The sequence below is a fragment of the Myotis yumanensis genome, unplaced genomic scaffold (genome assembly GCF_028538775.1).
Source record: "Myotis yumanensis isolate MYYU_CA2020_CCGP unplaced genomic scaffold, mMyoYum1.0.hap1 SCAF_1, whole genome shotgun sequence".
In the NCBI taxonomy this organism is placed as follows: domain Eukaryota; kingdom Metazoa; phylum Chordata; class Mammalia; order Chiroptera; family Vespertilionidae; genus Myotis; species Myotis yumanensis.
Genome location: NW_027223752.1, coordinates 30197377 through 30222717, shown reverse-complemented (window position 1 = coordinate 30222717; position 25341 = coordinate 30197377). Strand labels below are relative to the sequence as shown.

Here is a 25341-nt window from a genome sequence, read left to right as displayed (position 1 = left end):
TTTGACCTCTTTCTTACCTGAGTTTGGGACCTTTACCTCCAAGTAAATATCCCCTTGGGATAAACGCACTTTATCTAAAGAGGAATTATCTTCCCCTGAACTGTGTTTCTCCTTTGTTTTGCAAATCACCATAGTTTATTTGTATATTCAAACTACTCTCTCACCCATTTATATGCCTGTCTTCAAGGCTTACCTTTATTTTTTTTAAACTTTTTAAATATATTTTATTGATTTATTACAGAGAGGAAGGGAGAGAGATAGAGAGCTAGAAACATCGATGAGAGAGAAACATCAACCAGCTGCTTCCTGCACATCTCCCACTGGGGATGTGCCTGCAACCCAGGTACATGCTCTTGACCGGAATTGAACCCGGGACCCTTCAGTCCGCAGGCCGACGCTCTATCCACTGAGCCAAACCGGTTTCGGCTCAAGGCTTACCTTTAATCTTAAGCGCCTTTCTTAGAGAACTCCTTTAATTCCCACTGCCACTGTCTTCGTTGAGTTCTTCATGGTTTGGCAAGCAGCACTATCAAAAAATTAGTAATTTCAAGAAGTCGGTCAAACTCATAAAGCTCTAACAAGTGGTGGCATCCAGCCTGGAACGCAAGTGGTCTAGCCCCCAGGCAGGGCACCTGAGAGCTCTTTACATCCAAATATGTGGAACCCAGACGCTAGGAATTCATATTCCAAAAAAAGTTCTAACTACACTTGAGTCTCAATTCTTGCCATGCTCGGCATACAATGCAGAGGTAGGTTCTGCAGTTCCCTTCCCGGGGAGGTGAGGCTTCGCGATCCTCTTCGCTGAGAACTCCGATGAAAGTCAGCAGTGATCGTTCTCGCCTCCATTGTAGCTGGTACAGATCTCAGCCGACAAGTACCACGACCCGGTCCGCCGCTGCAGGGAAGCAGTGACGTCACGGCGGGAATGAACCGACCCCGTTTTGCGGGCTTTGCAGACCTCGGAGCCCCGAAGGCCGATAGAGATTGAGTGGGAGTTGGGAGACCACGGCGCCTTGGGTCCGGGCGCGGAGCCCTGCGCCGCAAACCGTGGCGCTCGGCGGCGCCCCCTCGGCCTGGAGGCAAGAAAGTGGGTGTGTGCGTGGGGGGCGGCCAAACTTCCTGTCCCGCGCTCGAGCTGCTTCCGGCAGGAGCCGGAAGACGCTGTGTGTGGACGGAATTCGGGACCGATTGACCCACGGGCGGCTGCAGGGGACGTAAGGTGAGCTCCAGGGCGGGCCGGGCCACACTTGCTGGGCTGGGCGGTCCCCGACAGGGAGGGAGCTAGGACCAGCTCCTCGGGGGCTCGGGCCCAGGGCGCCCTCGGGGGGGACAGGGAAACCGCCCCCCTTAGGCACCCCTGCGGGACCTGGCGGGCCCGGGAGCGCCGGTCTGAAGCCCCACGGCGTGGACCCTTCCCCTCGCGGGGTTTTGGGGCCGATGTTTCGGCTCCTTTGCTCGGTTTTGGGGGCCGGGGCGTGGGAACCAGACCGTCCCGAGAAAGCCGGAGTCAGCGAGTCCCGTGGGCGGGGGCTGCCGGGCTGCACTGACTGCCGGGCCTGCCCGCGGACCTGGGGCCCGACACTGAGGCCGTCGTCCTGGGGGAATGTGATGCCAGAGGGACTCTGCCCGGGACAGTTCATCCCCGAGCTGCCCTTCTTTCATATGCCCCTTACTTTCTGGGTCTGGAAGAAGGAAGGCTGCCGACTCGGAGGGGCTGCACTGCGGTTCTGCTCCGCCTGTCATTCCAAGGCGGGGGTGTGGGCTGTGGGCTGTGTGCACAGCCTGTGTGCATTTATCAGGTTGGATTTATCCTCTGTAGTTTCTTCAAATAACAGATACAATTAGTTTATTAAAGTTTGTTGCACTTGCTCATGAGACTCTGAAATGCATTTAGGCACTACTTGGAGGTTAAATACTATTAACTTGGGACCTAAGAATTTGCACTTCTTCCTCACTTTGGCAAAAGGTCAGTGCAGCGTATTTTCAAAGAGACTAAAAAACAAAACAAAAACATTTTGAAATAAAGTCAGGGACATTTTGTTGTTAAGGAAGAAATTCTACTTTGTGTTATCTTAGTTGTGGACAGAGTATAAAGGCAACTAACTAGCAGAAGATTTAGGTTCTAGTTTTTAAAGTTCTACATAGAAGTAGATGTCTAATTTTTGGCAAGTTACATAATCTCTAGCTTTGGGCTTTTTCTTTTTTCCCTGTAAATTAAAGAGCTTACCTATTTATCCAGCAAATATTTCCTGAGTGTTTATTTTGTACACAGCGTCGTCCTAGGTTAATGGAAGAAGGGTGAATAAACTCAAACCTAACCAATGAGAAAAATTTCCATGTAGACAACTAACACCCTAAGGGAAATGAAATAATTGCTAAAAGAGGGGTTAAACTGTTTTGTGAAAACACAGAGGTAAGGGCAGATTTGTTCTGACTGGAGGGAAAGGATCAGAGTCTTAATGGGTGAAATGGCATTTGAGTTGAATTTTAAAGGCTGGGAAGGATTTCACAGGATCAGATCTAGATTGGGGGTGTTTATTACTGATTGAAGACCTAGCCCAATCAAAGACCTTGAGCACTGACAAAGGTTAGTGTGTTCATTTAATAGCGAATTTAGTGTGGCCTGCAGTAAATAGTTTATTAAGGAATATAGTGGATGCTGGTGTCTGAAGATAGTAGAATATTTAAAATGCCATGCTTAGGTGTTTGACTACTGAGGCACTGAACTTGGAGTAAGGGGAATAATACAAACATTTCTATGTTTTGGAAAGGTAACTCGAGTGGTTGTGTAAAAGATGGATTGGAAAGGGGCATTTTAAGGGCTGGGTGGCCAGATAGAAGTCTATTTTAATACTGTAGTTGAAAGATAATGAGAGACCTAAACAGGGCATTACTCTAGGAATACATTTGGGGGAATCAGAACCACTGGGATTATTTCAGTAGGGAAGATGAAAGGGATTGTTAAAGATCGAAAATTTGCAGCTGAGTGGGAGGAAGATTGGGCAATAATTGAAATGAATGCTGCAGAAAGAAGAACAGGTTAGGTGGTGGAGATAGTAATCTGGATTTAGTACATTGTTAGGTTGGGTTGCTGTTGGATAGCTATGTGGAGATAGTAGCAAGCAGTTAGAAATGAAAGTTTGAAGTTCAGAAGAGGTCAGGAATAGAGACAAAAATTTAGGTATCATTTGCAATGTCATTCATTTATTATACAGATATTTATTCAGTGCCTACTAGGTGCTTACACGGAACCTTGTGTGGAAGCCCTTTAAGCTTCAGTATCAGAAATGACACTGGAAAACCTAAATTCCTTATGACTTACATAAAGTGCTATGCCAGGTGCTGGGAAATATAGTAGTGAACAAGACTAGTTCTTACCCTTGTTTATGGAGCCTGCAATTTATGGGATAGCCCAACAAAAAAATAAAGACTGTATAAAAACAAATGAAAGAATTAGAAATTGTGATTAGTGAAGATGGTAGAGGGTGTATGGAGAACCTTCCTTGAGTAAGGTATCAGGGAAAGCCTTTCTAAATGAGTTAACAGTTAAACTGAACTACGAAGGATTAAAACAAAAAAAGAGCTAACCAATGGAAGAGAATGGCAAAAGCATTCCTAGGTAGAGCAAATGTCATGTGCAAATCCATAATATAAGAAAGAGCTTCATGTGTTCTCGGAGCTAAGGGAGCTTCCTCTGGCTGGGACTTGGTGAGCAAGTAAAGGAGGGTGACTGGAGGGTGGGGATGCAGGAATGGCTCACATAGGTTTTTACAGGCCAGAATAAGGAGTTTGGATTTTGTCTAGACACATTGGAAAGCTTAGAGAAGAGTTTGAATAGGGAAGTGTATCTATAATAGGATTCACATTTCAAGATGATATTTATTGCTGTGAAGAGAACAGAACGGAGGGTGGCAAGAACAGAAGCAGGGAGACCAGTAACAGTGCTTTAGGGCAAGAGGTGATGGTGGCCTGGAGTAGGGTGGTGGCAGTAGAGAAAGAAGTAGGTGGATTTGCTATATTTCCTCCTTTGGAGATAGAATCAATAGGACTTGGCAGCTGGAATGAGTATTGGGAGCAAAGGAAATAAAGTAATAAAGATTACTCCTAAATGACGTAAATAGTGGTCCTTGAGTAAAGGGTTGTGGTGAGAGGGGCTGGTAAGGAATGATGGGAAACAGGCTTGAGAGAGAATTTGTTTTGAACATGGTGAAATGGAGATATTAAGTTAAAATGTTAAGTAGAGATGTATATCCAAGTCTGCAGCTCAGAGGAGATGTCTGGGCTACAGATAAAAATTTTGGAGACCATATGATTTAAAGCCAAGGAACTGGATGAATTCACAAGAGGAAGAGAGTATAGCAAGAAAAACGGGTCTGAAAACTATCCTGAGGAACATTAACATTTAGGGGCTGAGTGGAGGAGGATTATAGGAGTTATCAGAGGAGACTGGAGAGATGGCCAATAGGTAGTAGTGAAGTAAGGAACATGTATCTTGGAAATAAAGAGAACAGTGTTTGAGAAAGGAGGCAGCGCCTTTGAGAAACAGTGCCAATTATGCCTCTTTGGTTGCAAGTGAACAATTTACTTCAGAAGAGGAATTTATAACCAGGATGTGAGCAACTCACAGGACCAAAGAAAATGCTGAAGGCCCTGACTTTAGAAAGGACAGGAATATGAGCAGCCCCAAGGAAGGCTGCTAACTGCGTTACTGGAATGAATGGGCTGCTGCAGCATTTTTCAGTCCTTAGTTACTTTCAGGATTCATGTTCTGAGGAAAAGTGTCTGATTTATTCAACATGGGTCAAGTGTCCAATAGTTGGCCAGGATAGAAAAGAACATCTTAATCTACAGTCCTGCCAAGAATGTAATTAATGGGGAGGGGTAGATCCCCAAACAAAATGGATCCTGTCACCCAGGCAGGGGAAATGAATATAAGACAGTCAAAAACAATAGTTGTCCATTGCAAAGGTCAAGTAAGACGAGGACAGTCAAGTGTCCATTGGACTTGGCAACATGAAGATCATGGGTTATCTTTACAAGAGAGGTTTTGGTGAATTGACGGGGTTGGGTAATGATTGGAGATGAGAAAGTAGAGACAACTCTTGATGAATTTAGCTTGTAGAGAATTAGGATTGTGGAGAAATGGGGAGGTGAATGGAATAAGATTCAAAGCTATAGGAATGGAGCACCCAGAAGATCCTGGGAAGAGAAAGGAGAAGGCCTAGGGTAAATCCTATGGTTTTAAAACTCATTCTGGCTTTACAATTCTGTATTCCAAATTTCTTTCGTTAGTACCTGTTACCACTTTATCATTAGAATTTAATCAACTCCCATAATATGCTAGGTATGATATAGAAAGTTACCTCGTTTTCCTGTTCCCAGCACTACCATGTTATACCAAAATTTAAACTGCTCTTTTAAAATAAATTTTAATTTTTGGTCTTTGTAATTTACTAATGTCAGTAGAGTTGTCTGGATCTATATCTGTGGTCAGCCACAGGTGGCGATGGAGGGAGCTGAGAAGCAGATTGGCCCATGGTCAGAGAGACGAGTCCTTTTGGTTGAAATCACGTGCTTTATTTTAGCCTTTGTATGAATGGTGACCAGTTGTGGGGAGCACAGTGTTCCTCAATTTCTTTTTTCTTTTTTCCTCTACCCACCCACCTTCTACTTCTTTCTAAAACTGGGTCAAGGTCAAAGCATTGTTGACCTCCCTCAAGTTGGAGCAGTACTGCTATTCTGGGCTTTGTTTTCTAGGGTGGAACTACTTTGCCTTTTATTTTTATTTACTTTTTATCCTCACTTGAGGATATGTTCTTATTGATTTTAGAGAAAGAAAGGGAGGGAAAGAGAAAGAGAAATATCGATGTGATGTGATCAGTTGCCTCCTGTGTGCATTCGGACCAGGGATCAAACCTGAAACCTAGGTATATGCCTTGACCAGGAATTGACCTTTTGGTATTCCAGACGATACTAACCCACTAATCTACCCAGGGTCACTCTGCTTTTTAGAGGTTAACACAATGATGTTCTGTGTCTTTTATGAGGCAAAGTAGTAAAAGCCCCTGGTCATATTTCCCTTGGAAATACACTCCCTTCTACATAGCAATCAGGACTGAGACAGGAGACTTGAATCATCTCTGTTCCCCTGTTGCTTGCTTACTTTGGATTGGTTTTCTCTCCCAGTATGTGAGAGGTCTGCATTGGGGTTTGGGACCAAAAACTTCTTTTCGTTGCTAATCATTTGCCTAGTTTGTAATATTTTCCTCTGCAGAACTCACAGGGAGGGCCAAAAGATAAGATTCAGCTAATCTATTTCACCAAAACTCCAACAATAATAATGGCTGATTGTAATATATATTTATTTATTTATTTTGAGTTCAGAGGAAGGTGTAAGAGAGAGATAGAAACTTCAATGATGAGAGCGAATCATTGATCGGCTGCCTCCTGCACACCTCATACTGGGGAAGGAGCCCACAACTCGGGGCATGTGCCTTGACTGAGAATCAAACTGTGACCTTCTGGTTCATAGGTTGATGCTCAACCACTGAGCCACATTGGCTGGGCTGTAATATATATTAAAAGCAGGTTTATATCTATGGGTTTACACTTTGTTTGTGATGCTATCCTATATAATAAAATGCTAATATGCAAATTGTCCTTACGGGCGGGAGTTTGACCCACCGGGAGTTAGACATGCGCTGACCACCAGGGGGTGGCGGGGAACATGGTGGATGTTGGCGATGCACCACTGGCAGTAGGTGGCAGTGGAGGCACTGCTGGCCCCCGTGGGCCCCGATAAGAGCAGGACTGCAGCTTGGGGGGGCGGGGGTTGGCGAGCGGGCAGCGCCAGGCCAAGGTGGGTGCGAGTGGGGACCCTGATCACCCTGCCAGTCACCCCACAGATCAGCCCTGATCACCGGCCAGGCCTAGGGACCCTACCCGTGCACGAATTTTGTGCACTGTGTCTGTAGTGTTTAACATATGTATTTTAGACATTTTGAAGTTGCTTTAATAAAGTGTTTTTCGATCTGTGGGATATAACCTGTTAGCTTGTGAGATCAGTTTATTGGGTCTCATCATTAAAAAATATTTTCAGAGTGCATGAGAGTCGTATAGTATAGGTTAGTATTGTTTCATGAAACTATGTTATCTGTGTGTTTAGTTTATTGGGTTATGATGGAAAATGTATCTTACTGTGGGTTGCAGTCTCTATAGGAAATTTGGACTTAGTAATAAAAGGCATAGTTCTTAACCTTCTATGTATACTAAACATTTGATAGACTTACTTATTTCTTAAGCACCTCTAGAGAAGTTTATTTCTGAAGAATTTTATAATTATTTCTATTGACTGATATAAAAATAATCCTAGGGTTGATCTGTTTCATTTCTATATTTCAGATGAGTTTCCTAGGGCCAAGAAGATGAGTAGCTTGCCCGGGTCTCAACCTAGTCAGAGGCAGAATTAAGATTCCTGCTTTAGAGACCTTGCATTTTTGTTTTTTTAAAAAACATATCTCAGCTTCTTTATTTAATTTATTTAGCTACTTAGTGTTAATGCATAAGTAGGGTGTGTTGCAGAAAAAGAATGCAGCTTATCAAACTTTAGTCCCCAGGATTTGTTTATTAGGCTAAAAACAGAAGGAGAGTTGTTCTCAGGATTGTCCTGATCATAGAGATTGCTGTTGTCCTAAATCTACTTTGCTGTTGTTACAGTTCTCTAATTACTTCTTTTCAAGCCTTGTGTTTTGCTTTTGTTCATTGCAGAGGTTTTTTTTTTTTGTTTGTTTGTTTTTGTTTTTTTGTATGCATTCTTTTTAATCTCTAGGCTGACCAGTGGCAGGGTCAGTGGATTTCTAAAAAATATATATGCTGGGCCAATTACTTTTTAAGCAGTCTAATATGCTTTGATGGCCATGCACACAGTAAAAGGGGAGAAGGAAATACGTCTGAACAGTACTACTTTGACCAATTTCTAAGATCAGTTTGTTTTGTTGTAAAGTCTTAATCTAGAGCCAAGATTCCTTACTTATGATTTGTGGAAAATATGATTCGATGGGCCTGGCCTTGGTTGCTGATAGTTAAATGTTGTTGTCTCTTCCATTATTTATGGAGCTAAATTAGTACATTTTCTATTTTAAAGGAAATAAAGATATACATTTTGCCTGTCCACCAGCTACAGATACAAAGTAAAAATGAACAAATATTACTGTCCACATTAAAGAACTTTGGATGATTTAGGTGACTACTGTGTATATTGCATTTTTAATCTCTTATCTTAATTAATAGCATAAGAAAGCCAGGGAAGAAATTTCCTCTGATATCCATAATTTTTCTGAAAATAGCTTCCCTTTGAGTAAGAGCAGTGCCTTTCACTTCAGTGTCATATAAGTTGCATTTAAAGGAAAAACATTGCATTGGGACCCTCCCTACCCCCAATACTCACAAATTATTTTTATTTTAAATATACTCAAACATAAAGCTAGGTAATTCTTATACCTCCTATGCTGAGCCTTTATAGCTCTTAATCGACTGCAACATCAAAACAAATTTACAAATCAATAATAGTAGTGCCACGGTCAGTAGATTTCTAAAATATATATGCTAAACAAAGATTATTTTCTTTAAGTAGTCTAATATGCTTTGATGGCCATGGGGAACCATGTACATCATAAAAATTAGATTATCAAGATTATGTTAGTTGTTGCCATGGATTTATATCTTCATGAATAAGTATACAGATGTAAGCAATACCATACAACAAGAAAATTCAAATTAACATTCATATTATGTGGTAGAGATGTTGTTTGTTAAAATGAACTACATATTTAATATTAAGCTTAACAGTGGAAAGATTTAGCCTTGGATGCAGTAATATATTTCATTTGTTTCTAAATTTCAACTTTAGAAATACTAGCGCAGAAGATAGCATACAAGGTAGTATTTGTAATGTCAAGGCATTGTTACACAGTTTATGATAATCAGATCTTATATTTAACCAAAGGTGACTGAGAAGTCCTTGAATACCAGTTTTAATGAGGTATTATTTGATGACTTTGTAGAGTTAGAATTGCCTTATTCAATTAAAGATTTGCTTTGCAAGTGAAAAGATAACATAGAATGGAAGAAAGGTTGTGCAAACCACTATCTGATAAGGTCTAAGATATGAACATGCCCAATAAGCACAGGAAAAGATGCTCAGCATCATTAGCCATCAGGTAATGTAACTCAAAACCACAGTGAGTTACTACATCATACCCACTAGGATGGCTATTACAGAAAAGGCAGATACTAACGAGTTGGTGAGGGTGTGGAGAAATTAGATCCCGCTTATATACTACTGGTGGGATTGTAAAGTGACACACCACTTTGGGAAACAGGCTGGTATTCCTCAGGAGGTTAAACATAGTTACCAAATGACCTAGCGATTTCACTGCTAGAAAAGTACAGAAAAGAATGAAGACGTATGTCCATGCAAAAACTTGTACATGAATGTTCATAGCAACATTATGCATAATAGCCAAACTGGGGAAACAACTGAAATGTGGAAACAACCCAAATGTGCATCAATTAATAATTTGATAAATAAAATGTACATCCATACAGTAGAATAGTATTCGGCTACAAAAAGAAATGATGTACCAATACATGCTACATACAATAGGATAAACCTTGGACACTTCATGCTAAGTGAAAGCAGCCAGGCACAAAAAGTCACATATATATTCCATTTATAAAAATGTCTAGAGTAGGTAAAATCCATACAGACAGAAAATAGATTAGTAGTTGCCTAGGCCTGCTCAGTGAAGGGTTTGGGAGAAAATGGGTACAGGCTTTCTTTTCTGGGATGACAAAAATGTTATAAAATTGATTGTGGTTATGTTTGCACATCTGTGAATATACTAAAAACAATGCACTTGTCCTCTTTAAATAAGTGAATTGTATGGTATGTGAATTATATCTCAGTGAAGCTGTTATTTAAAAAAATTTGCATTGCAATTTTTGAAATCTGTTACATGGGTAACGAATTAGGAATAGAATTGAATTTGTCCTCACACTTAGCTGGTGCTGTGTTAAAGATGAGATCCACACAGTACATTTACTATGGTACTGAGTGCTCCAATACAGATTCTTTTGAGGTCATCCTGCCTATTGTACTGCATCCGACTATTCTCTCTTTTGTTTACACAGCACACATACAAACCACAAATTTGGATACCAAAATTGTATGGCAGTTCTCAGTTATAATACAGGTACCCATTTGTTCCAGGAAGTGATTGTGCTAATTTTTAAGATTATCATTGAAATGAAAACACTAAAATAAAAGGGTGTCATAGGTAACTTTGGATTGAGAAATGATGATGTAGAGGTGGTCCTTAAACTATAAGAGAAGTGGCAGCTTCCTTCTCTAAGTTGTTATTACAGCTTTGCAGAAGTGTTTAAGATCTGCTATATCTAATTTTTCCCTTGTTAAGGGCACATGTTCTTATCCTTTATTTTTCATTAGGTAAGGAAACAGAAACCTATCCCTGGAGCCAGCACCATTAGTTTCTTTAAAAAAAAAAAAAATGAACAAATATAAAGACAGTAAATAATTGTCTAGTTTCTTAGAGATTTTACAATCCTGGAATCTCAAAATTGGAGGAACATTAAGAATAACCTAAACAAACATTTGGTAATTTCTTGGCTTCTTGAGATGAGCTGGAATTGGGGAAAGGGAATTCTTACACCCTGGTGACTCAAGATCAAATTTAGAGAGATATAATCACTATTTATGTCAACTATTTATGCCAACCTTCTCTGTGGGTAGGAGTTTGGCTCTGCAGCTTAATAACTTGGACAAGTGATAATACTGAGCCTTGGTTCCTTTCAATGTAAAAGAGGGATGGGTAAGCCCCATTGAGCTATTATAGTGCTTGAATAAGAAAAATGTGTGTGAAAGGAAAAGTTGGAGATTTATGCTACTTTATGTGGGAAACAACATTTTATTTACATCTTGTAAATAATTTTTAATGATGAAAAATACAGATTTCTGGCAGCTAACAAAAGGGAGAGGAAGGAACTATCAGGGCAGTAACACTTATTCAGGTACATTTAAGTGCTCTTTTTGTAGAGTAAATCTTTCTAACTTTTCACTTTACCTTGGTATTAATTGAAAACTCTCATCTTGAGTACATTTTACACTGTTTGACCACTTTGTATATAGTAGTGCTCCCAATTTTAACAATAATTGTACAAAATAAAGTGAACTCACTTTGCCAAAATCCCGGGGGGAAAAAATTAAGCTATAAGAAAGTAAGAATTTAGCCCTAACCGGTTTGGCTCAGTGGATAGAGCGTCGTCTCCGGTCAAGAGCATGTACCTTGATTTTGGGCACATCCCCAGTAGGAGGTGTGTAGGAGGCAGCTGATCGATGTTTCTCTCTCATTGATGTTTCTAACTCTCTATCCCTCTCCCTTCCTCTCTCTCTAAAAAAAAAAAAAAAAAATCAATAAAATATATTTTAAAAAAGAACAATGTATGATTAAAAAAAAGAAAAAGAAAGTAAGAATTTAAATTATGGGTAGAAAACAGCTGCATCAGGGTCCTGAGAGTACTACTTTGGGAAAATATTATTCAAATATTGACTGACTGTATAAATATTTTTAGAAAAATTGGGAAATTGAGAAAATAGTCACACCAGCCTACCACCCAATTAACTACTATCACAGCTGTGTGAATTTCCTTTCACTTTTTCCTATGCTTATCTTAACTAGTTTTAATATTGGCAAGTTTGTAATTTCATATTTTGTTTTTGTAATTTTGTAATTTAACCAACATTTATCAACACTCCACAATTGTTGGGTATATGCATGTATTTATATGTTGTTTGAAGCTGTTTATTATCACAGATGATAAGATGAAATTCTTTGGACATATAGCTTTTCTCATATTTAAGACCTTTCATTAGAATAGTTTAGTAGAAATGGAAATTCTACATCAAAGTAAAACTTTGTATGGGTTTTGATACCTACTGGGTTTGTTCTATTTTAAAACAATTGTTTTAGGACGAATTCTTTATTGCTTGCTGTGGATATACCAGTGTGGGAAATAGTGGAAAAGGACATGCAACTTATGATTATTACAATAGATTAAGTCTTTGTTTATTTAGCTACATTTTTCCTCTGCTCTTAATAGTCTCTCTCTCTTTCCTTCATTTTAGGCTAAATTGATTACGTACCCAGCACAGCATCTTACAGGAAAAGCATAGCATTTCCTAGAGGAATATGAGCATAAACAGGAAGGTGTCATTGACTTTGAATTAAAAATTTAACTTGTCGCCTGAACAGTTACAGGATTTGGAAGCTGAATCAATGTTATCAGATGAGTTAGAATCCAAACCAGAGGTGAGCCAAATCAGCTTTTCTTTTCTTTTTGGTGGGCTGTATTCCAAAGGTTGTCCTTATTTAATTTGGGGGTCAACAGACTTTTTCTGTAAAGGGCCAGATAGTAAAATTTTAGTCTTTGTGGGCCATATTGTTTTGATTGTAACTACTAGTTTATTATTTTTCTCTTACTAAGTACTTTTTCAAAGATTTAAAAATTCCGTTTTTACCTCTTATGACTTTTAATATTTGTTATTTAATAAGTATAAAATTATACATCTAGATAATTATATGACAAAATTTTATATTTTATATATGGCATATATGTGTAATGTATGTTTACATTTGTAAATATTTACTACCACAAACCATTCTTTTAATTTTTCTGAAAGTGTTTTTTTTCTAAATGTAATTGGAGGACTTAAACTTTTTTAAAAATAATTTTTATTGATTTTTAGAGCGAGAGGAAAGGAGAGGGAGAGAGAAACATTAATGTGAGAGCACAGCATCGATCGGCTGCCTCCCACATGTGGTCTGACCAGGGATCAAATCCGCAACCTAGGAATGTGCTCCAACCAGGATTCAAACCTGCTACCTTTTGGTGTATGGGACAATGCTCCAACCAACTGAGCCACACTGGCCAGGGCAACATTTTTTTTTTTTTTAAATATCTTTTTATGGATTTTAGAGGGAGAGGGAGAGAGAGAAACATCGATAAGAGAGAAACATTGAGCCCTGGCCTGTTTGGCTCAGTGGATAGAGCGTTGGCCTGCGGACTCAAGGGTCCCAGGTTCGATTCCGGTCAAGGGCATGTACCTTGGTTGCTGGCACATCCCCAGTAAGGGGTGTGCAGGAGGCAGCTGATCGATGTTTCTCTCTCATCGATGTTTCTAGCTCTCTATCCCTCTCCCTTCCTCTCTGTAAGAAAATCAATAAAATATATTAAAAAAAAAAAAAGAGAGAGAGAGAAACATTGATCTCCTGCCTCCTTCATGCCCCCTACTGCAGATCAAGCCTGCAACCTGGGCATGTGCCCTGACCAGGAATTGAATCAGCAGCCTTTCGGTGGATGGGATGGTCCTCAACCAAGCTTCACCGGCCAAGACAACATTTTTAATTTTTATTTATTTTTCTCATTTTAATTTAAATATATCTGTGTTACATAATGAAAAGTCACTGAATTTGGAATCAAATTACTTAAGTTTGAAGACTGACACTGCTCCTAACTAGTCTTAGGACCTTAGAAAAGTCATTCAGTGTCTTCAACTTGATTCCTTATCTTTAAAATACATGTTCAAGCTTACTGATTTATAGTGAGGCTTAAAGGAGCCAATACACAGAAAAGTGTTTTATAAAATGTAATCTGTACAATATGGTTGAGTTTTTAATAGCCATCATTTAAAAATATAATTATTTTTATCATTTCTTTGTTTGGTGGAAAATGACAGAGGTTAAATTAATTACATAATTTAGCCTTTCTCCAGAACAGATGACTTGATAAAAATAACTTTAAATTTTATTTGTTGTTAATTTAGTTTTACAATGAATATGGCTGAGACTAGTGAGCAATTAAGACTTAATTACATCATCACCTTTTGGGAAATTCAGATGTTTATATCCATTCCTAACAACTTGTATATCTTTATGTTGTTTCCCCTCCCCCTTCCCCTAGCTCCTGGTACAGTTTGTTCAGAATACATCCATCCCATTGGGACAGGGGCTAGTAGAATCAGAAGCTAAAGACATTACTTGCTTGTCCCTCCTTCCAGTGACTGAGGCCTCAGAATGCAGTCGGCTAATGTTACCAGGTAAAAATTAAGAACACCACAGTTAAGATAAATGAGTCCTAAGAGCTTAGCCTACTCTATGGTACTGGTGGAATGGATTAACTGATTTTATAACAGACTGGTGGAAACTGTAAAAATTAGGAATCATGGAGAAAAGGAACCATGGAAGTCATAAGTGCATTGATCGTTTACACCATAGGAATGGATATGATCACCCATAGAATATGAAAGTGAGAAGAAAAGAAGGCTAAGGTAGAACGCCTTGGAATATTCTATTTAAGGAGAGCCTGTGGAGGGAAGAAGGAAAGTCTAGAGTAGTATAGGAATACTGGCATAGAGTACAGGCATGGAACCCAAGGAAATAGTCAGTGTGTCAGATGTTCCTAAGAGGCCCAGTGAGATAGGGTCAACAAGGCCATTGCTGACCTAGCAGGACCAGTTCCATGGAAAGGGTGTAGAAAGCCAGGCTGCAGAGGATTGCGATACTTGTGTAAGATATGTGTAGAGGAAGTATCTATACTTTGTAAAGACTCTCCTGCTATGCAAAGGAAAAAGAGAAAATAGATGGAAGAATTCTTTTCTCAGATTTGAAATATTTAAGGGTGGTTTTTTGCTAAAAGAAAAGAGCCAGTTAGAGACGTTGTGGACAGAAAATGTGGATAATTAGTGAGGAGGCTTCAGGAGAGTAGAATGAAGTGGAATGCTAAGCATAGGGAAGTGAGATTATTAGCTTTGGATGAGAAGAGGGTGATCCAAAGCTAATAATCTCCTTGACTATTACCAAGGAGAACATTATTTTTAGATGCAATGAATTCTTTGTTTTCTGGTCCTTGTTTTAAAATTTGGAATACTAATGTTAAATCAGGTGAGGATCAATATTTGTTGGTAACAAATTATTTGTTATAGTCTTCTGGTTACTGTCTTCTAGTGGTGTTCCTTTTTCTTTTATTTTTTTCGAGTGACTTTAAATCTTTTTCAATGTTTAAAGATTCAAGAAGGGCAGATATAATGAACTAACCAAATGTTGACTTAAGGTTTCCCTAACTAGCTCCAAATTTTTCCACATTTCCTACCTTTCAATTCCCATTTTTCTATTAGTATATTGGGAATCTTTCCATATATTTATGGATTTTCAATATGTGAAAATTTCCACATGCTAATAAATTTTTATCTTCATTAGGCTTTTCCCCCAACTTTTCTCTCCCAATTTTAACTTACTATTTTATTTTATTTTTTATTGTTTAAAGTATTAACATATGTCTCCCCCCCCATTTTAACTTATTGAATAAATAATTAACAATAATAAAGGAAATGAAAACAGAAACAAAAGCATGTCTTCTTTTGCACATTACCTTCTTTTAGTTTTAATTTTGATTTAAAACATTTTCAAGAACCAATTATAGATAATAAATGCAAACTCATGTACGCACCTGTCAGCTCATGAATACAATATTACAATAGCAAATGTATCTGCACAAACCTCCCTAATCTCATTCCCCTCCCTCTTAAGTATGTGTGTATCATTCTAAACACACATGTGTTTGGCCTGCATGTTTTCTTTTCACTTGAGATATATGATAGATTCAGAAAAGTATAAAACCACATGGATATACATATTGAATTATTATAAAGGAGATACCAACCACTTAATAAAGAAGTAGAACATTGCCAGCTCCTAAGCCCTCCATAGGAGCCCTCTCTGATAAAGACAACCTCTATTGTTCCATAGGTCACCACTGTCCTTTGCTTTTGAGACAGTTCTTTGTTTCCAAGTTTCCAGTAACTACCCAAGTCTAAGTAACACAGTTTGATTTTAGCTGTTTTTGGACTTTAAATTAATGGAATTATATGAAAGTATGTTGTACCTTTCTTCCTTTACTAGTGCTCTGTATTTGTGAGATTAATCCGATTCATTCTTGTGTGTAACTATGGTTTGTTTGGTTTCATTGCTCTAGAGTATTTTGTTATATGAGTGTACCACAATATTCATGTCACTACTGATCAATATTCACTTATTTTCTATTGTTCAATGACAAACTGTCAATGAGCTTTATTTTAAAAAATGTTTGTGGTAAAATATACATAACAAAACTTACTATTTAACCAGTTCTGTGGCATTAATAAGTATATTTACATTGTTGTGCAACTTCATTAGGCTCTGAAATGGCAATACTGCCCCTAGGCTTCCACTTTTATTCCTATAATTTTGTCTATTATCTCCTTAAAATAGGAAAAAATGTTATCTGCCTTTGATAAAGATGAAAGAAACCGCTGAAAACATTGGATGCTTCAGCACTGTAGTTCCGCTCCTCATTATATTGCAACAAAACCTTTGTAAATTCATCTCCTCCTTACAATAAAATTAGAAAGTATTTTGATTATTTCTTTATGTCCAGTGTAAACCCAGACTATAATGAAACATATTGATGATTCTATAAAATTTCAGTTATTTCCCCAGCTATGTTCCCCCCCTCCCCCAATAATTCACCAGAACCGTCACATACATGGAAGGGATCTCTCCTAAAGAATAATAATTTAAAATTTAGAGCCTATTCTTAGGTTAGTATTCATTGTATAACCATATTTTTTTAAGGGAAAAGTACTGATTTCTGACCTCAAAAGGACAAAGGTCGATAATTCCAAATGTGGATGGTTGGCTATTAGTTACTGCCAGGTGTTAGAGGAGTATGTCCCTCACTTGTTGACTGACTTCCTTTAGAACTTAAAGCCATCGCTCTTTTCTTTTCTGAGGCAAATTTTGTATTTATAAAATGAAAATGTCTGTTCCTATAAGGGTGTTAGATGCTAAGAGAGGTTACAAGGGTATTAGGTGCTATGTATCAATATGGTGAGCTCTTTGGAAATAGGTGCTTTATAAAGCTGTACTATTTTTTCTTTACTAGATGATACTCCAAATCATACTAACTCCTCCAAGGAGGTCCCTCCTTCAGCTGTGTTAAGAAGCCTTCAGGTGAATGTGGGCCCAGACGGAGAGGAGACGAGGGCTCAGACTGTACAGAAGTCCCCGGAGTTTTTGTCCACTCCAGAGTCTCCTAGCCTGTTGCAAGATCTACAGCCAAGTGATAGCACTTCTTTTATTCTTCTTAACTTAACAAGAGCAGGTATTTTTTTATCCTTTTCTGAACTCTGCTCATGCTTTAAAAAAAATTGTGCTGGGCCATATTTAACTCAGACATACTTAAAATGAAATGAAGCCTTATTATTTTATTACTTTGGAGAATTGGTATAGTCTAGTGACCAATTAAATGTGGATAGAGAGAGGGCAGATTCTAGGGTGAATCAAAAGTTTCTTGTATGGGAAATTAGGTGGTGCCGGTCACCACGATATTGAACACAAAGAACAGGGCTGGAGGGAGGATGATTAGTTCCCATTTGTGCCTGTTGATGTTGAGCTATGGGAGGGACATTCAGGAGGAGGAATCCTTTAGCGTTAGAAACAAATCCAGAGGTGTAGAGAGGTCTGGTATGAAATATGTAGTTTTGGTGCTTATCGGCATTCAGGAAATGTATGAAACAGTGAGCAGGATTCTTTGATTCAGGAGTAGTCTAGAACATAAACAGAAAAATAGGCAAATCTGGGACAATGGGGAAAAACCCAAACATTTATGAGGGTAACAGAAGAATAGGAAGAAATTGCTAGAAGGGGGTGGGGAGGAGGTAGTAAAGGGTAAAGGGGATCAAATATATGGTGATGGAAGGAGATTTGACTTTGGTTGGTGAACATACAATGCAATATACAGTGATGTGTTATGTAACGATGCACTTGAAACCTATATAATTTTATTAACCAATGTCACCCTAATATATTTAATAAGGAAATAGAATGTGAGTGGTGAAGGGGAATCCAAGGAAGGAAAATGTTTTGTTTTGGTTTTTTTAAAAATATATTTTATTGATTTTTTACAAAGAGGAAGGGAGAGGGATAGAGAGCTAGAAACATCGATGAGAGAGAAACATCGATCAGCTGCCTCCTGTACACCCCCTACTGGGGATGTGCCCGCAACCAAAGTACATGCCCTTGACTGGAATCGAACCTGGGACCCTTCAGTCCGCAGGCCGTCGCTCTATCCACTGAGCCAAACCGGTTAGGGCAGAAGAAAAATGTTTTAAAGAAGAAAAGTTACTAAATTATGCCAAATACTTCAGAATGGGGTAGTGAGATGAGGATTAGTGACTTTAGCAAGAGCAATTGTTTTTGCAGTAGTAGAAGTGAAGGCCAAGGTTAAAGAGATGGGGAGTAGCCCTGGCCAGAGCTCAGTGGTTAGAGCACTGGCCTGCGGACTGAAGGGTGGCAGGTTCTATTCCCGGTCAAGGGCATGTACCTCTGTCACAGGTTCCCCAGCCCCAGTAGGGGCACCTGCAAGAGACAACCAGTCGATGTTTCTCTCTCTCTGCCCCCTCCTCCTCCCATCCTTCCATTTTCTCTAGAAGTCAATGGGAAAAAAAATCCTTGGGTGAGGATTAACGAGAGAGAAAAAGAGAGAGGAAGAGAGAGAGAGAGACAGAGAGAGAGGGAGGTGGGGAGTAGGTGAGAGGTGAGAAAGTGAATATGCAAGTTAGCAGTTATACTTGTTCAAGAAAGTTAACTTTGAAGGAACAGATGGAGGTGGATAGCTAGAGAAGTACTTGGGACTTTTTGTTCTTTTTAAAAAAGTAAAGATGGAAGAGACTTGAACTTGAACAGATTTAAAGGCTGTAAGGGAGGCTGTAGACCAGCCAGTAGAGAAGAGACAGCTGGAGGAGACATGGGATAATTGAAGGGTAGGATGGGGATACAAGAGGAAAGGGTTAGCCTGGTTGCCAGGAACGACATCTTTGCCACTGAAATAGGAGGTAAGATGAAGACAAGTCTGTAGGCTGGGAGTGGAAAGGTGATAACTTAATCTTGTGTGAGAATTGAAGCTTGAGGTAAGAGGTGAAAATCTGGAACAGCTGATTCAGGACACACAGGGTTCCAATAACAGGATTACCTGACGGCTAACTTTCATATGTCTTCTTGTTTCTACCAGGTCTGAGCTCTTCAGCCGAGCACTTAGTATTTGTACAAGATGAGGCAGAGGATTCAGGGAATGATTTCCTCTCCAGTGAGAGCACAGACAGTAGCATCCCATGGTTCCTCCGGGTTCAGGAGTTGGCCCATGACAGTTTGATTGCTGCTACTCGTGCACAGCTGGCAAAGAATGCAAAAACCAGCAGCAATGGTGAGACCCCCTGTGGTGTTTTCCAGTATTCTATGCAGAGATTCTGGTAATGCGATGGTTATATTTTGAGGAAATGAAATTGTTGCTCATGACAAGTTAGCAACTAGTTATGAGGGCTGTAGTACTGTTTCATTTCTTTTTTTTAATGTTAAACTTTATTTTTTTTTAGATTTATCTTTATTGTTGAAAGTAATATAGATGTACATTCTCCCCCCTCCTACCCCCATTGACCCCTTCTAGTCTGCCCCCGACCCCCCCCCACCCCGCCCCGTATTGTTTCTTTTGAGTTCAGCATGTCTGTACTACTTCCTCTGCCACTTTTCTCTACCCAGTAATTTTCAAAATGTGGTCCTTGGATCATCAGTATCACTTAAGAACTTAGAAATGCAGGTGCTTAGGCCCTATCCTAATGAAGATCAAATTCTTCCTGTGATGCTTTTGCTGATCTCTGAATCCTGAAATCTTCAACATCCCCACATTACATTGAGGGAATAGTGCTATATTTGCCAATGAGAAGCAATATAGGGAGGGAACTTGTGATTTGGACACCGGGAGCCTGAGATCCATACCTGGTGCCATCATTTACTAGGTCCCTGCCTGGGGAATATAATCTTCCTTAGCTTCAATTTTCTTATGTTCAGAACATAGAGGTCAGGTAGCGTATCTGATTAGGTTGTTATAGAGATTAAATAAGATTCTATCTGGGAAATGCTTTATAATCAGCAAAGCATTGTGTGGATGTTTTTATTACTCTCAAAATATGTTACTTTGAGATAGCATAACAACTATCTGATATGCTTGAGTGTAAGGTGAGTCCAAATCTACACTAATAAAAGAGAAACATGGTAATTAGAGTACAACCGCTACCCTTTTCATTGGCTAATCAGTGAGTATATGCAAATTAACTGTCAGCCAAGATGGCAGCCGGCAGCCAGGCACTGAAGCAAGCAGGGAAGCTTGCTTGCTGCAGTGAAGAAGGACTCCAACGTTCCCCGCCTGCGCTGCCGGCCTCTCAGTAAGAAGGTAAACAACACACCAGAAAACAGGGGACTGAAACCCAGGTGGACCGCAACATTGTATCAATGTTTTCAGCAGCGAGGCCTCAGAGCTAAAGCTGGCCCAGAATAAAAAAAAAAAAAAAAGAAAACAAGGAGCGGTTGGGAGCTCCAGTCACTCGCCACCCAGAAAACAGCCCTCAGCCCCTCAGCCAGACTGGCCAGGCACCCCAGTGGGGACCCCCACCCTGATCCAGGACACACTTCAGGGCAAACCAGCCAGCCCCCACCCGTGCACCAGGCCTCTATTCTATAAAGTAAAAGGGTAATATGCCTCCCGGCACCGGGATCAGTGTGACGGGGCAGCGCACAAACCCCCTGATCGCCCTGCGGCTCTGTGTGTGACAGGGGGTGGGGCCACAACCTCCATATCCGCCCTGCTCTGTTCCTGATAGGGAAAGGTGCCCCAACCCCCTGATCAGCCCTGCTCTGTGTGTGACATGGTAGAGCCATAACCTCTCCATCGGCCCTGCCCCGAGTGTGACAGCGGTGGCGCCCCATCCTCCTGATCGGCCCTGCTCTGTGGGTGATAGAGGATGGCGCCCCAACCCCCCTCCATGGGCCTTGCTCTGTGTGTGACAGGGTAGAGTCATAACCTCCCCATTGGCCCTGCCCTGAGTGTGACAGGGTGCAGCGCTCCAACCCGCTGATCTGCCCTGCTCTGTGCATGACAGGGGGCGGCGCCCCAACTCCCCAATCGGCCCTGGTCTGAGCCTGACCAGGGGCTGCACTTAGGGATTGGGCCTGCCCTCTGCCACCCGGGAGCAGGCCTAAGCCAGCAGGTCGTTATCTCCCAAGGGGTCCCAGACTGCGAGAGGGCACAGGCCGGGCTGGGGGATCCCCCTCCCCCCGCCCCCGAGTGCACAAATTTTTGTGCACCGGGCCTCTAGTCTACACTAATAAAAGAGAAACATGCAAATTAACCATCACTATGCCACACCCACAAGCCATGCCCACCAGCCAATCAGGAGCGAGTATGCAAATTAACCTAAGATGGAGGCGGCTACAGAACTGAGTGAGTAGGCAGCTTGGGTTGCCCCCGGTGATGGAGGAAGCCAAGCTTCCCGCCTGCCGCCTGCCCTGGCTGGCCCTGGGCTCCACTCAAGGCTACACAGTTTCAATTATAGAAGATAAATAAATCTCAGAAGAAAAAAAAAAGAAAAAAAGGAGAGGCTGGGAGCTTGGGTCACCGGGGGGCGTGGCCAGCCTGAAAACAGCCAATAGCCCCTCACCCAGGCTGGCCAGGCACCCCAGCAGGAACCCCATCCTGATCTGGGACACCCTTCAGGGCAAGCCAGCTAGCCCCCACCCATGCACCAGGCCTCTATCCTATATAATAAAAGGGTAATATGCAAACTGACCCTAACAGCAGAACGACTGGGAATGACTGGTCACTATGATACACACTGACCACCAGGGGGCAGACGCTCGATGCAGGAGCTGCCCCGTGGTGGTCAGTGCACTCCCACAGGGGGAGCTCTGCTCAGCCACAAGCCAGGCTGACGGCTGCCAGCACAGCGGTGGTGGTGGGAGCCTCTCCTGCCTCCTTAGCAGCGCTAAGGATGTCCGACTGCAGCTTAGACCTGCTTCCCACTGGCAAGTGGACATCCCCTGAGGGCTCCCGGGCTGCCAGAGGGATGTCTGACTTCCAGCTTAGGCCTGATCCCCTGTGGAGCAGGCCTAAGCCAGCAGGTGGACATCCTCTGAGGGGTCCCAGACTGTGAGAGGGCACAGGCCGGACTGAGGGACCCCCCAAGTGCACAAATTTTTGTGCACTGGGCCTCTAGTATATGATAATCTTTCATTTTCTCAATAAAATGGTTGCCTAAAAGCCTTTTTTGGGGGCTATTATATATCATTTAGGCATGTAGATAAAATTAAACATTGTAAATTGCTATTTGCTAAATGTGGTTACACACACTTTTTGATTATATGAAATATATTAATTTAATGTTGCTTTTTACCCAATAACGTAATGAAATTTCATTCAATATTTTAATACATTTAAACAAAAACCTTTGTCATTACTGAAGCCACGTTGTGAGTCCTGTAGCACAGTTTATCAAAGCATATCATCTTCACACTCATCTAAGTTGATCAAGGCATTAAAATATTTTAATTTTGCATTGGCTAGTGTTTCTCAGTGGTTAGAGAGTCGACCAGCATAGCAAAGGGTCACAGGTTAGATTCCTGGTCACGGGCACACCTGGGTTGCAGAATTGATCCCTAGCCCCAGTCAGGGTATGGGTGGGAAGCAACCAATTGATGAAGCTCTCTCACATCGATGTCTCCCCTTCTCCCCCTCTCCCCCTCACCCCTTCTCCCCCTCTCCCCCTCTCCCCCTCTCCCCCTCTCTCCTTCTCCCCCTCTTCCCCTCTCTCCCTCTCCCCTTCCCTCCCTCCCTCCTTCCCTTCTCTAAAAAAAATCAATGGAAAAAATATCCTTTGGTGAAGATTAACAACAACAAAATTTAATTTTGCATTTGATACTTATATCAGGGTAGGCAAAGGTCCATAGGCCAAATACCCACCTGTTTTTGTAAATAAAGTTTTACTGGAATACTAGCATGCCAATTAGTTCTACAAATTGTCTGTGGCCACTACCATGACAAAGTTCAGTACTTACGACAGAGATCATATAGCCCTCATAGTAAAAAATATTTACTATCTGGCTCTTTACAGAAAAAGTTGACTGATCCTTGCTATATATGATAACCTCACTGGAAATTGCATCCCAAATGCAAAGACCTGCTGGCATAACTGTAGTGTTTACAGTTGTTATCCAGCTTCTGCAATATGAGGTGTTGAATTTCTTTGTCTTTCTCTTTATTTGTTTGAACCAGTTCATCAGGTGACCTCTAAATATTCAAAACTATCATTGTTGAAGTCATTTTAAGCTAATCTGTCTTCTGCAAACAGTACTCCTCCCTTCCCCCCAAAACACAGTAATTGAGGGAGCAAGCACTTCTCTAAGGGAGTGATTTTATAAGGACTCAAAATACAAGGCAACTCACTCTTTGCTGAGGGATTTTCTTTTGCTTTATAATTATATCATTGTGTCTACAAAATTGAATGCACAGAGCCCCAACTGTCACAGGCTTAAATCTCTGGATTAGCGAGGGGTTTCTACAGACCTTTCATTAGAAATTAATTAGCTGGAGCTTTGGAGTTGGGAAATTTCCTTTGTGGTGTGTGCTGTTTAAATTTTACCTATGTACAGGTATTACTTTTTCAATTAAATAAAAAAAACTGGGACAATATTTTAAAAGAGAAAGTTAATATTAACTAGCAGAAGGCATCTTAGCTTTTACTTTGACCTTGGAGCAATTAGTTTTATGACTAGCATTGATGCAGTACAGGAAAGCGAATGTAGGGCAGGAAGAGAATAAGATTAATAGATGGGACAGACACTACCTTTGATCAACTGTCAGGTTCCAGGGAGTGTGATAGGAACAACATATGTACCCAACTCTTGTCTTTCTAAGGTATGTATGAGTGGAAAGATAAAGTCTTTATGTCTATAGCAGAATTAAATGAATGTTTTTCTCAGTTGATGTCCAACTGTGTCTGAAAGGATAGGAGCACCACCTGCTACTTTGGAATATAAATAATTTTTAATTAACTGATTTATTTAAATTTAAGGAGGTACTGCAATGTGTGCTTCTCTCCTCCCCTCCTTTTATTCTGTTGAACAAAAACCTTCAGTAGATATTATCTCTCTTTTGTACAGTGTGGTTAGAAATTTTAAAATCTGCTGAGTTTTTGCATTCTTAACCCATTGTACGCCATAAGCGTCTGTAGACGCAAGTGGCGGACCTTCCCCACACGCTGTGTGAGTCCATTAAAAAAAAAAATGTTTTCCCTAAGTGGCAACCCTGACCAACTTTAAAATCATTTTTCATATGGATTTTCAGCTGAAAATATTCAAGAACACCCAAATTGTGAGTAATATATTTATTTTTATAATATTCATTGCAAATTGATCTTTTAAATTAAATTCAAAATATTGTGGCGTGTGGGGATGGTTTTCCTTTTGGACGCGTGGCAGTTAACTGGTTAAATATTTTATAACTGAAGAGGGGTGGTACAGAAAATTAGAAGGTGGCTCTTACTCTGTAGAATGATAGGAATAGCCAGATTGACTCAGAAGATTGAAATGTAAGAATGGCCGTCTGCAGATGAAATTCACTCCCGTAGCCCAGAACTAAGCCAGAATGGCCGTTCCTCCTTAAAATACAAGTTTTTGTTACCTACGACTCTAAGTCATCTTCTGTCGCACCCCACTCTGGGTGTTGATATACCTGCCTTCCCACCAATCTGTGTAATACAAAATAGGTTTAACTCTGCTTTTTGATACAAAACCATTTTTGACATTTCTTACATTTGCCAAGAAGCTTAGTCTGTGCAACAAAGCATGATGGCTTTGGTAGTTCTCTGGCGTAAGGGGATGGGCATGTGGAACACTCTCACTTCTTTTGTTAAATGGATACAAAGAGTTGGGGAAGATGAAGATAGGTATTTGATAATTGATCACTAGGAATAAAATATAGGAGTTTTCTTGTTTGAACCAAAGTATCTGAGCAGGGTTCTTTCCTGGATTACAAATATGTGACTCTCTTATAGGAGAAAACGTCCACCTTGGTTCTGGTGACGGGCAACCCAAAGAATCCGGGCCCCTTCCTCAAGTGGAAAAGAAGCTCAAGTGTACAGTTGAAGGCTGTGACCGGACATTTGTGTGGCCAGCTCACTTTAAGTACCACCTCAAAACTCATCGGTGAGCAAAGCTGAGACTCCACACTTGGAGCCAAAGACATTGATGTTTCCAGCGGAACTTGTACCCCCAATTGATAAATTAAAGGAAAGCAAGGGCTGCCATTCATTTGTGGTTAAGATGTCTTTTGTTCTTTAGTGGA

The 25341-nt window shown here is 40.6% G+C and overlaps 1 protein-coding gene across 4 annotated transcripts in view; it reads left to right on the top strand.

The window, feature by feature from the left end:
• The first annotated feature begins 941 nt into the window (after positions 1-941).
• The window catches only part of ZNF410 (zinc finger protein 410), a 42995-nt gene continuing 18595 nt past the window's right edge, over positions 942-25341 (top strand). For 2 of the 4 annotated variants that reach the window (XM_070416853.1, XM_070416832.1), the window contains exons 1-6: positions 1111-1219; positions 12203-12386; positions 14038-14173; positions 17056-17274; positions 19183-19374; positions 25052-25202. In XM_070416853.1, the coding sequence (XP_070272954.1) occupies positions 12354-12386; positions 14038-14173; positions 17056-17274; positions 19183-19374; positions 25052-25202 (731 nt within the window). In that variant the 5' untranslated portion in view covers positions 1111-1219; positions 12203-12353. Of the gene's footprint in view, positions 1220-12202; positions 12387-14037; positions 14174-17055; positions 17275-19182; positions 19375-25051; positions 25203-25341 lie in introns of all 4 variants that reach the window. The other 2 variants (XM_070416842.1, XM_070416821.1) reach the window with 2 other exon arrangements.